At 54.1% G+C, this 12,115-nt stretch overlaps 1 protein-coding gene across 4 annotated transcripts in view; it reads left to right on the top strand.

Moving 5' to 3' along the window:
* SMTN (smoothelin) overlaps positions 1-11,798 on the top strand; it is an 86,158-nt gene extending 74,360 nt beyond the window's left edge. For 3 of the 4 annotated variants that reach the window (XM_084819535.1, XM_084819536.1, XM_084819538.1), the window contains 2 exons: positions 2,632-2,798; positions 8,948-11,797. In XM_084819535.1, coding sequence (XP_084675661.1) covers positions 2,632-2,776 — 145 coding nt within the window. In that variant the 3' untranslated portion in view covers positions 2,777-2,798; positions 8,948-11,797. Of the gene's footprint in view, positions 1-2,631; positions 2,799-8,947 lie in introns of all 4 variants that reach the window. The other variant, XM_084819534.1, reaches the window with a different exon arrangement.
* The last annotated feature ends 317 nt before the right edge of the window (positions 11,799-12,115 follow it).

The following is a 12,115-nucleotide window of genomic DNA, read 5'->3' on the forward strand; positions in this document are numbered from 1 at the left end:
GTGAGGTTGCTCTCAAGGACGAGGCGGGAGTAGGGGGGGCCACTGTTTACACGGAACGCAGATGCTCTTTCCTGAAGAACAACAGGCAGTCGCTTTGCAGAATTTACCCTCGGCGGCGCCCTTCGATGCTGTGGGCTGAGTGTTCGAGGGAGGAGGAGGAGGAGGGAGGGAGTGGAGCGGCTGCGGTGCTGTGCTGTGCTGCACGAGATCCGCATCGCAGGGCTAGCGTGCCATTGCAGCTTGCGGATGGGGTGACGGGGACTAGGGGTTGTGTTTGCCCTGCGGCGTGGCTGGGCACTGCTGTGGCTTCTTGAGCTTGCCTTTTCCGGGTGCTGCGCCAGGAGCAGGTCCAGCAGAAAGGCATGGAAGAAAAGCCTTTCCCCCTCCTTTGCTTTCTCTTGTCTCTCTCCTCTGGCATTTCCTGCCCTCCACTCTGGGCTGATTGTTCCCCTCCTCATCAGAGGGGGGCGAGAGATCCCTCTTGAGCAGTGCTGGGCAACCTCCCACCCCCAAATTAGTGTCTCTGGAATTGTGTAAGATCTGGCACTCAGGAGGTGAGTTTTGGGTTGATCCCGCCAATATCCACACCCAGGAAAGTCAGAATGGCTCGGCCACATTTCTGGGTCCAGTCCCGTGAGCGGAGTGTCTAGGGTGAGCGTCCCAACTTCTCTGGCTTTAGCACAGGTGCCTGCTGAACTGGAAGCAAAGAAAGATGGTTACAAAGACTGCCTCCCCCACTCCCTGGGAGCTCTGAGTGCCGCTCCCGCCATGCAGAGAAATTGTGCCCTCTGTCCCGTTTTCACGGCTGCCTCCCATGGGGAACAGGTGCAGGATAGCATTGGGAGCCCGTGTGGATTGCAGGAGTTAGGCGTGTCCTTGGTGGCTCTTGGGCAAATCCTCCCTAGTTCTCAAGTTACTTGCTTGAATCCAGCCAGCACTGCTGCTGGAAGGTCGAGGCATGGGGGTGGGGTGGGGGCGTACCTTGTAAAGAATTCCATTTTGTCCCGCTGCTTCTCCTGGGGCACAGTCCTTGCTGAGGGTGGAAGAGGTAGCTGGGGCTGTACCACTGAGCCGTAGCTCAGTGGTACAGCCCCTGCTTTGCATGCAAAAGGTCCCAGGTTCAATCTCCGGTGTGTCCCAGCTGGGAAAGACTTCATACTTTTGTAACCCCGGAGGACTGCTGCTGCTCAGTGTCAGCCAGAGGGAGGAACGCGTAGCCCTCCAGATGTTGTTGGACTACAACTCCCATCTGCCTTGGCTGGCGAGGGCTGATGGGAGTTGCAGTCCAACAAGATCTGGAGGGCCACACTTTCCCCCTACCTGGTCGATGGACCAGTGTTCTGAACGGGGATTAGGCAGCTCCCTACGTTCCTGTGACCTGGAGGCAGGCTGCTCTCCTTGTGCATTTGCCCTCTTTCAGATGTCCTGATGGGGAACAGCTGGACTATGTGGACAAGCCATGTAGCAGTAGCTTTCCCACCTGCCCCACTACCCACGAAGAGATGCTTGGGGGGGGGAAATCCCTTTTTAAAGAGGCTTCCCATGAGTGCCAGATGTTACTTTGGAAGAGGCTCCTGCCCAGCAGGCTGTGTGTAAACCCCCAGTTGCCCACGGCTGCTCCAGGGCGTCACAAGCAGGTGGGAGGGCGCGCGGTCTCTCCCGTGCGCAGGCTTCCCCCCTGCGCTGCCCACAGGGCTTTCCATATGCCAGCTGCTGCCGGTGGAGGCTGGTGGCTCCAGTGTCCGCGGGGCGGTGAATCCGCTCCAGGTTTTGGCCAGAACTCTCGAGGAGCGCTCCAAGGTGCAAAGCTGTCCCCATTCTGTGAGGCACCTTGGAGCGCTCCTTGGGGGTTCTGACTGGTTCTGACCAAAACCTGGCGCGGATTCACCGCCCCACAGGCTGCTTTGTCCAGGAGGGGAGGGGGGCTTTGCCGCTGTTTCTCTGGCCTGTGGGGTGGGGGGTGCCGTTGACTCCTGCCTCCCTCTTAGCCTGCCTTTTCCTCCCTGCGTGGACCATGAGAGCAACCGACCCCTCCTTCCACGGCCCGGACTCCAGGTGCCCTCCTGGGCTGCTTTAGCCTCCCTTCCGTGTCCCCCGCCCCGCTTCAGGCACCCCAGCTGTGCCATGGCGCGATTCCAAGGGTGGGGCGGGATGGGGCTCAGCCCCACATCCCTTCTCTATATGCAGCCATATAGAGGGCACGCTCCACCTTGGAATGAGCGTGAGAGCAAAAGCACCACACCTCTCCCGCCCTGTCCGTCTTTCCTTCCTTTCCGTCTGTCTGTCTGTCCTTGCCGGTACATCTGGATTTTCTTGCACCCGCTCATATCCCTCACTCCCCTCCCGCCCGCCCACCCCAGCAGCACTTCTATCGCCCCCTCCCCCCCTCAATTTCACGCATATGAGGAATGAGTCCCGGTGTGTGCGATGGCCCCCCTCCACTCCTGTTTGCGTTGCACGCCAGAGCATGTATGTGGGTCTGACACAGGGAACGTGAATTGGATTTATGTATCTCTTGTGTTTTTCCCTCCTATCTCTTTCTGTTTCTTTCTCTCTCCCTCCCCCTCCCCCCAATCTGTCTGGGCTGTGATCACTGGCTTCCCCCCCCCCCCACAATCCCTCCCGCCCCAGGACGCACGCGGAGTGCCCACAGTTGCTGGATGTGGAGGACATGGTCCGGATGAGGGAGCCGGATTGGAAGTGCGTGTACACGTACATTCAGGAGTTCTATCGCTGCCTGGTCCAGAAGGGGCTGGTAAAAACCAAAAAGTCCTAACCTCTTTATCCGCGGAGCTATGGTGAGAATCCTCTTCTTCTTTCCTTGGTTTATTTTGGGGGGCGGCAGGGGGCAGGTGCATGTGTCTGTCTGTGTGCATTGGGGCTGCTCACCCCGAGGCGAAGTATTCCCACGCTGGCAGGCAAGCAAAGGTACACCGGACCCTTCTGTACGAGCGGCCATGTTGTGCGTTGCTCTAGTGCTGGTCAGATCTGCCTTTGCACAATGGCGTGAGCTGGAAGGCCTCTTGGCACACAGGGCCACGTGCTCACAGGAGGTGCCGTGGAATCCCGCATTGCATGGTCCCGAGTTCGACGGCGCTCTTTTATTCATTCCTGAAATGCATATGCCGTGTTACTAGCTCTGCAGGCTTTCATCAGAACCCTAGTTTTGGGAAGGACTGGAGGCAATGAAAATAATAATAAATCAGGTAGTGGAGGGAGGGGTGACCCTTTCCAGCAAAGATCTGTGTTCCCAGAATCCTTTGCTTCAGCTGGCCAGATGCAGAGCAAGAAGCAGTCCAGGTGATGGAGGGTGTCTTGTCTCCTCCTCCTCCTTGTTTGTTTGCCATGCCCATATAAGTCTTGGAGGAGCTGAGGTCCTGGAAAAAGTGACTCAGGCTGCACTTGTTAATGTCTCTGCTTCCCTGGAGCCTCCTTCTCCTGGGACGCTGGGTACGGAGCATGCTGAGCAGGCTAAACAGTGGCTTTATAAGGGCAGCCTGGCTCGCTCTTGCGGCTCACCCAGGTTTCTCCATCTCCAAGACTGCTTGCAAAGGGGAGCCCATCAATTACCTCTCTGCCCCCTCCCCTCCCCTCCCCACATAGATGTGACCCGAGGCTAAGGACTGGGAGGGTTGAGAAACAGTGCAAAGCTGGAGCCAAGGGTGCGGGAGGGAGGCAGGATCCTGACGAGTTGAAGGGTGTATTTGTAGAGCTTTGCTGCTCGAATGTATGCTACCCAGGTGGGGAATCTGTGGCCCTCTGGATGGTTTTGGACTATGACTCCCATCATCCCCAGCCATTGCCACTGCTGGCTGGGAGTGATGGGCATTGCAGTCCAACCCATCTGGAGGGCAGCAGTTGGGGAAGGCTGATTTGGGAAGGTCACAAGTGCCTCAGTTAGGTTTTCCAGGATGCGTGCTGCTGGACCGGTCCCTCTCGTCCATCATCTTTCTTCCCGCCCTGGCCAGCCAGATGCCCCCAGGAAGCCCCCAAGCAGAGCAGGAGGCCATTAACCCAGCAGCCCCCAGCAACTGGCATCCTCTGGCAGACTGACCTTTGAACGTGGAGGTGTTCAACCCATGGGGGCTGGACTCGATGGCCTTGTAGGCCCCTTCCAACCCTACTGTTCTGTGATTCTGTGGTGCCTCTATAGCCATTGAGGGCCACAGAAGCTATTGCGGTGAGCGGCCTCATCCTGCCAGGGAGAATTCCATGCCTTGCTCGTGGGGTTTGTTTACCTGCTATGGCTAAGGGTGGTTGATGGGACCCGACCCTTTTGAACGGCAGGCTTCTGCGCCCCTGGACAGGGCAAAGGGGCAGCCCGCGCCCACTCCTGCATGGCTGCCATTGGCTGCAGTGGGGAAGGGAAGGGGGAGGCTGGGGAAAAATCAAGGACTTCTTAAATGAATTGTTAATGTTAAAAAATGTATACTTACTTAGCTTCTCTTAACGAAGAACAAAGCTCCTATTAAATAATCTGAATATGAGCATATTAGCCCCACAGCTAATCTCTAAACTGAATCAGTTCTTCTAAGCAGACACATGGAGTTAAAAAAGGCTTTTCTTTGTAAATGATGAACCTATTTGATTATTTCTTAGAGATGAACATTTACATTCGACCTACCAAACACAGGCATTTCATTTTCACCCGATGAATCTAAACTGTTCTAGGCTGCTTCCCAGCAAGGCTTTTACTTGTAATCGCCCTGCCTCATTCATGGAATTTTACAGGAGGTCGAGAGCATGTCATCATTCCTTTGTAACCTGCCCCCCTCCCCATATCCTGCTGTTTCCCCACCATTTCTTCCTTCTTATTTTTCTTATTGGAAAAAAATCTGTTAAGGAAGAAAAGGCAGAATAGCTGCACAAGCCCTTTTGATTGTTAATGCCTGGAGCCCTCTGTCCGGAACGCCCAGGTCTGCCCAGGGCCTGTTAGACCTTGCTTGGTCTTATAAGTCATGGGCTTTTCATTTTTCTCGGCCACTTAAGGCTTGCGGGGGGAGGCCTGGGGGGGAGTGTGTGTGTGTGTCCAAGACAAAGGGAAGCGGAAAGGATCAAAACTAGAAAGAAGAAAACAGCAAGACAAAATTGTCCAGTGTGCAAATTCTCATATCCTCATACATAACCTCACAAACTGTCATGGCTGCTAGTCATTGGAAAAGCCCTACATGGGAATACTTTAAAGACCTATTTTGAAAGACATAATAGTTTTTTGTTTTTTTTTAAGGAAAGCGTGCAAAATGTATATAGTGTGACAAAAGAGCTTTTTCGGCCTGGTTGGAAGAATGAAACTACAGTGTAAATACTACTCTAGTTGGAAATTAACATGGTTTAGTGGTCAGATTTGCAGCACCGTGTAGGGAATATGCTGCAGTATCAGAGGGAAAGTTGATTTCAGTTAGCCTCTTTTCCTTGCTGATTTCAGTCACCTTGTTTCAAATGCATCTACCCCGGGTGGGAGGAGTTCTTCCACACCCCATGGCAGGAGTTGTGATCAGTGTTGTGTGATTTGGGACCATGGGCATGCCAGCTTCTAGGCTGGCTGGGGAATGCTGGGAGTTGTAGGACTTCCTTTCTGTCCAGACATGCATAGTATTGCCCCCTAAGAGGTGTTTGTAATAAAGTGTAGCAGTCCCAGAATTAGAGGCAGACATGTCGCTTCTCCAACATGCTTCCTTTTAAAATTATATTTCAGTTACCTCTTGTTTTTTTAAAAAAACTTCTCATATTGCAAAGTAGCATCATTAAACATAAACCGCCGTACACACAGCCAGTTTCACAAGCAGACACTTCATCCTTTTCTTGGTCCACATCTTGCTCCCTAAGGACGGGGCGGAGCGGGGGGACTCGCCCATTTCACGATCCATTTCGCAAATGTTTGCTTGCCGTTAACTCTGCCGCCCGTCCTTTGCTTGTCAGATCTGTCTCGGCGTCCTTTTTCAAATACTGTGCAAATGCTATCCTTGCAGAGACAAATTATCTTGAGTACCATAATTTGATAGTTTCTGGAATTTGTACACAAGCCCTGGGCGGAGGCAGGGTGTGTGTGTGTCAGTGTGGGCCATTCTGGAGTTGCCCTTACTGACCCTGGTAACGGCTTCTGGTCTGTGTGTGAATGTATGGGGTATATGGGTGGCTGTGGTGGAAAATCCATAGAGCTGGCTCAGCAAGTCCCACAGTGGTCTCTGGTGGCAAAATAGTGGTATTACTATTTAAGTATATTTTATTGTTATTTTTTTATTCCATCTCTATTCTGCCCAATAGCTGAAGCTCTCTGGGTGGTTCACGAAAATTAAAAACACGAAGTACGGAATAAAAACAGTATAAAATATAAAAGCTTAAAACTACAGTATAAAAATACAACCAGAATAAAATCTAGCAGCAATGCAGAGATTTAAAATACAGTAACAGGTTCAAAACAGCAAAGTTAAAAGACTATAATGCTAAAATGCTGGGAAAATGGACAGGTTTTCAGCTGGTGCCTGAAAGAGTACAACATAGGCACCAGGCGAACCTCTCTAGGGAGCTCATTCCACGGCTGGAGTGCCACAGCAGAAAAAGCCCTCTTCTTGGCAACCACCCTCCTCATTTCCATTGACAGGGGCTCCAGGAGAAGAACCCCTGAAGATGATCTTGTGGGTCTGGGCAGGTATATATTGCCAGTAATTTAATTACGTCTACAGCCGCCTTCCCCAACCTAGTGTGTTGGACTACAACTCCCAGCACCCCCTGGACAGCCATGATGGGATGATGGGAGTTGTAGTACCACACATCTCGAGGACACCAGGTTGGGGAAAGCTTGCCTTCAGAATAATTCTCAATCCATAACAAAAGACCAGATTAGGTGTGACGTTGCACAAAAGCAAGTAAACTGCATGTAAGCAATCACAGTGCATGTTACATATTTTTTAATTAAATGCCTGTCACAGCAGGGGCTGAACTAGATCCGGATGGCAGGGAGGGTGGTTTAACCCCATCTCAGTTTTGACAAAGATTGCCCCTGCCCTCGAAAATGCTGTTAGCCCTGATAAGGCACATCGACTTGGCACCCCTCCTGGAGTGAACAGCAGCTTTGCGGAGGGCAAGCGTGTGTTAAAGCCCTGCATATTGCAGTCCCAATCCTTGGGGTGGGGTGGGGGGAACATGGCAGCTAGTAACATTTTTCAAAAATGAGCACTTCACTCACACGCAGCCCCATTCATTCTCACAGCTGGTCCACGGCTGGGCTGGGTCTCTCATGTGAGGCTCTCCCACCGGTGAGTTTTGTTGCTGCACGGGGGCATGAACCTGGTCAGGATTCATCCACACCACTGCCCACCCCAGAATCCATACTGGTACTGGAGGAAACAAGGGTCAGCAGCATATCGGATCACATGGACCAGCCACATTTCCGCCTTAGGGTGCAATCCTATCAAGATACGCGGCCGCCTGTCTTAAGCAAGGCAGGAAAGGCACGGGGGGGGGGGGGATCGTTCCCTCCACGCCTCTCCTGCCCTGCTATTTTCCGCTAGACAGCCATTTCCGGCTGTCTAGCCGTGGGGGACCGACCGGGAGAGGAGGCTGCGTGTATGACACATAGGATATGTCGTACATGCAGCCCCGCTCTCCCCGCCCCGGAACGCCCCTTTTCAGTCGCTCTGCGCTCCTCTTGCGAGCACGGAGGACAGGGCTGTTCTGCATGCCTCTGAGGCAGCGCGGATAAGTGGGGAGGTTGGTTTTCCGGGAACCGACCTTGGAGCGCCGGCTTCAAGGTCGGTTCCCGGAAAAGAACATATCCTGTTGTCTAGTGGCCATAGGATTGCTCCCTGAGATTTATTAACTGCATTTTTATCCCACTTTTCAGACAATAAAAGAGAGAGCCGTGGGTGCTGCCACCAGGTTGACAAACTAAACAGATGACACTGGCACCAGGGAAGCGGGGCGGAGGGCAAAGGAAGAGGAGGGAGATAATTTTGAGCAGGGCCAGGAGAAGGTGGTGACCTCCCTGCAGGTGTCGAGATGCACCTCGGGCTGATCTGCCTTTGCCAGTTTTCTTGCTGGAAGGGCAGCTGCTCTCGTTCCTTTGGCCAGTGGACGGGGCCAGAGTGTCAAGACTCGCTATCCCCAAGACCCTCTGGTTCTGAGGCGAACACAGTCCCTTGCTTTCCCCAAGACCCTCTGGTTCCCCGAGGTGGGAGATGTCTACCAGTCCCTCCCCTGGGAGCCCACTGAACTGGGGCGCAGTCCATGGTGTAATGTAGCCAGGGCTCGCAGGGACATGGCAAGGGCACTTTTGTATTAGCAGGGATGCTGATTTCATTTGCTGCCCTTCTCGGGCTTCCCTGCTGCCTCTGATCTTAGCTGGTGGAGGCTGGCAGCTCCCATGGCGGGAGGGTGGTGAATCTGCTCCAGGTTTCAGTCAGAACTCCTCAGGTTCTGTCTGGTTCTGACTGACCCGGAGTGGATTCTCCCCCCCCCCGGCATCAGAGCCACCAGCCTCCACTGGCGCGGTTGCAATACAGTTCACCATAGTGGGGAGAGAAATTTTCCCAGCAACCTCATATTGTTCTGTGTTGCAAGGCGACATATTTTGGGGTGGCCTGGTCCTGCGGGGGCCATCCAGACCCCCTTGCTTCACAAAAGACCTGCTCCTGGTGGAGTTGCCATTGCTGGGCCAGGTTTGTCGACATGGATCTTCGTCGGCTGCCTACGTTGTTGGACTCCCCTTGGGGGCGCGTCTCTGGGGACCGTCATGATGGGTGCCCGCACGCCACAAGTGACTGCTTCGCTACTGGGCACGATCCACCAGCAAGCCCCGCTGTGCAAGCCCCATGGACACGAACGGCAGCAGAGGGGAGGGGAGAGCTGGCTGCCGGGTTGCGGCTTGTCCGTGGTGCCTCTTAGCCCGGGCGCCCTTCTCCGCTCTCCCCTGGCCGGCCCCCGCTTGACTGTGTTCTGCCTTTTACAGGGTGCTCGTGGACTGCATGCCACTGGTGGACGTGGAAGACATGATGATCATGGGCAAGCGTCCGGACGCCAAGTGCGTCTTCACCTACGTGCAGTCCCTCTACAACCACCTGAGGCGCCACGAGCTCCGGATGCGGCAGCAACGCTTCTAGCCTCCCTCCCACCCCCATCCCGGGGGCCGCGCCCTCTCCCAGGAGCCGCCTTCCCCTCTGGAACGTCCAGCCTAGCCTAGCCTAGCCACGGGCGAAGGGGGCAGCTTCCCCCGCTTCCCTTGCCCCGAAGCGCCCCTGCACCCCCTCCCCAACCTCCTTGCCGCCTTCAGAGAATTCCCACTTCGCGACGAGGGCGACGGCCCCCTCGCCGCAGCAGGCTGGGCCTTCGGCAATTCAGGCTCGCTCGGAGGGGGCTGGCCGAGAGCGTGTGCCCCTCTGCGGAGACGGCCCAGGCCTCGGCCTCTTCCCTCCACACGTGCTGTTTATAATGTTGTTGTTGTTGTTGCTGTTATTTTCTGTAAGTTATTCCTTTTTTTAAAAATAGCTTTTGTACCCTTCACGGTGCTCCCCTCTCCCCGTACCGAGTGACAGAGCTGGTGCATCGCGAGAGACTTGGACGTGTGGGACTGAGAGTCTGGCTGTGGCATCGTGCCTTTAACCACCTCTTACACTAGCCCTCCCCAGCCCGGGCACTCCAGAAGTGTTGGTCTTGCATAAGGCAGCTGCAGGATTCTGGGAGTTGCAGTCCCTCACATCTGGAGGGCACCAGGTTGGGGAGGGCTGTCTCATGGCTAACCGCTGGAGAGTGTTAAAAAGAAAAAGAGGCTGCTCTGTGTGTGTGCAGATCCCAATTCGTAGAAAGATCCTAAAAGAAGCTCCTCTAAAGGAAGAATCCTAAAAGCTAGAATCCCAAAAGAGGAGTTCTAAAAGGAGTCCTAAGAAGGAAACCTAAAAGAAGGGGAATCCTAAAGAGGGAATCCTAAAAGAAGCTCCTCCCTGTGTGTGCAGATCCTAAAAGAAGCTCCTCTAAAAGAAGAGTCCTAAAAGAAGCTAGACTCCTAAAAGAAGGAATGCCAGAAGGAATCCTAAAAGGAGTCCTAAAAGAAGGAATCCTAAAAAAAACTCTTCTGTGTGTGTGCCGATCCCAATTCGTAGAAAGAAGGTACCACTCCTCAACTTGGGTTGGGAGTCTTGTGCCTTCTCTCTCTCTCTTCTCCCCCCCACCACTTGAGCTGTGATGTCTGTGGCAAGGGAAGTGTGCACTCTGCAGATGCTGGGGATGCTGGGAGTTGTTGCTTCACACATCTGGAGGGTTGGGGTCGGCTGTGCTAGACCGTGGGATGGTACGAAATTAGGAAGTTTCCTTAGGTCAGGTTGGACCCTTGGTCTGCTTTGCTCAGAATGTGTCTGCACCAAGGGCAAGCGACCTTTCGGGCCTGTGGGCACATTTGGAAATGTGAGAAACTGTCCTGAAATGGGTGGGCCTGGCTGGTCACAAAAGGCAGGGAGCTGGCCCAGAGGCCTTCATGGGAAATTCAGGTGGCAGTCCCTAGAGTTTCCTGCTTTACTTTGAAGCAATCCCAGCTGCCAGTAAGGAAATATATATTAAAAAAATTGAAATAAAAATAGGGAGGCGGGGTGTGTCTTGGTGGGCACCAAGGAAGCGTCTGGGTGTCTCCGGGCATCATGTTGCCTACGCTGATTGGCAGCTGCTCTCTGGGGTCTCAGACAGGGGCCTTTTTTCCTCAGCCCTACTTGGAGTTGGCAGGCATTGAGCCTGGGGTGTCCTGCGTGCAAAGCACGTGCGCCACGGCAGAGGCACTCCACTCCAGCCAACGTGTGAGAGAGGCTCTCACGCTCCCCTTAAGTCCCCTGCCAAGAAGAAGCTAGCTTGGAAGTGTCATGCAGAGCCCCCAGTGCGTTCCCCGTTAGGATGGCACCCCCAGCCCCCTGGGCACAAAATGGGCATCGAGGTGGGACGGCGTGTGGCCAGGCTTGCATTTATCGGAGTGCTTTCCTCACGCACTCGGCACGTTGCAAACATCATGGCTGCGTTGCCCTCTCATCGTGAGAGGGAGGAATTTGGGCGATGGAGAGGAGACCTTTACTTCCAGTTTCACTGTGAGGAGAGCGCTTTTGCGAGCCCCTCTGAATTCTGAGTGCTGGCTTCGGAGGTAGTGCGTTTAGGGAGGCGCTGACTTCTATCGTGGTGCAGTCCTCACGGGTTTTCCCTGGTCCTCATGGAGCATGGGGAAGTAGGAGAGGGGAGAATTTTTTTAATAAACAAATGTTCTTCGCTGCCCAGGAGTGGTGAAAGGTGTCTTCTACAGGGGCTCAGGGACACTCTTCCGGCTAGCTGTTCCAGCAAACGCACGGTACGCTGTGTCCCGTTTCCAGGCCTAAACTGGCAGCTGGCTCTACGTTGTTTCCCTTCATTGAGGAAGGGCTGCTCATAGACAGGCCCATAGCAGCCCCATGCGCGCGTGCTTTGCTCTGCCGTCCTCGTGCCAGCCCAGCAGTGATCTTGTCCCATTCTGCGTGCTTGGCTGTGGGGGCACAGGTGGGTTTTGTCCCTGTGTGTCCTCTTTGTAGAAACCACAAAGTGCCAGAGCTTCCCTTCCTGTGGACCCAAGCATATCTGTCTTCCTCAGGGATGCTCCATTCCTTACGGTTCCCAAAGGGGGTGGGGGGTGGCCCAGGCCAGGCGGGCAACAGGATGATGGGTTGGTCTCCTCCTCCTGTGCCGCTGACAGCCCTCAGCTGCACTGCTCGGCCACACGCCGGATTTGTAACTGTTCTTACACCAAGCACGAGAATGTATTGGCACCAGCAAGACAATAAAGTTTGGATTGACCATTTCTCCCGTGTCTGCTTTCTGCCACACACTCTTCTCCAACCCACAGGGACCAGCCCTCTCTTTTAGGGTTATTGGACCCGGGAAGTACTAGTTCCCATCTACTCAGCACTGGTTAGGCTTCATCTGGAGTACTGTGTCCAGTTCTGGGCACCACATTTTAAGAAGGATGCAGACAAGCTGGAGAGGGTTCAGAGGAGGGCAACAAAGATGATCAGAGGACTGGAAACAAAGCCCTACAAGGAGAGACTGAAAGAACTGGGCATGTTTAGCCTTGAGAAGAGAAGACTGAGGGGAGATAGGATAGTGCTCTTCAAGTCCT

The sequence above is a fragment of the Heloderma suspectum genome, chromosome 13 (assembly GCF_057233095.1).
Source record: "Heloderma suspectum isolate Gila_16-S chromosome 13, 16-S_ref, whole genome shotgun sequence".
NCBI lineage: Eukaryota > Metazoa > Chordata > Lepidosauria > Squamata > Helodermatidae > Heloderma > Heloderma suspectum.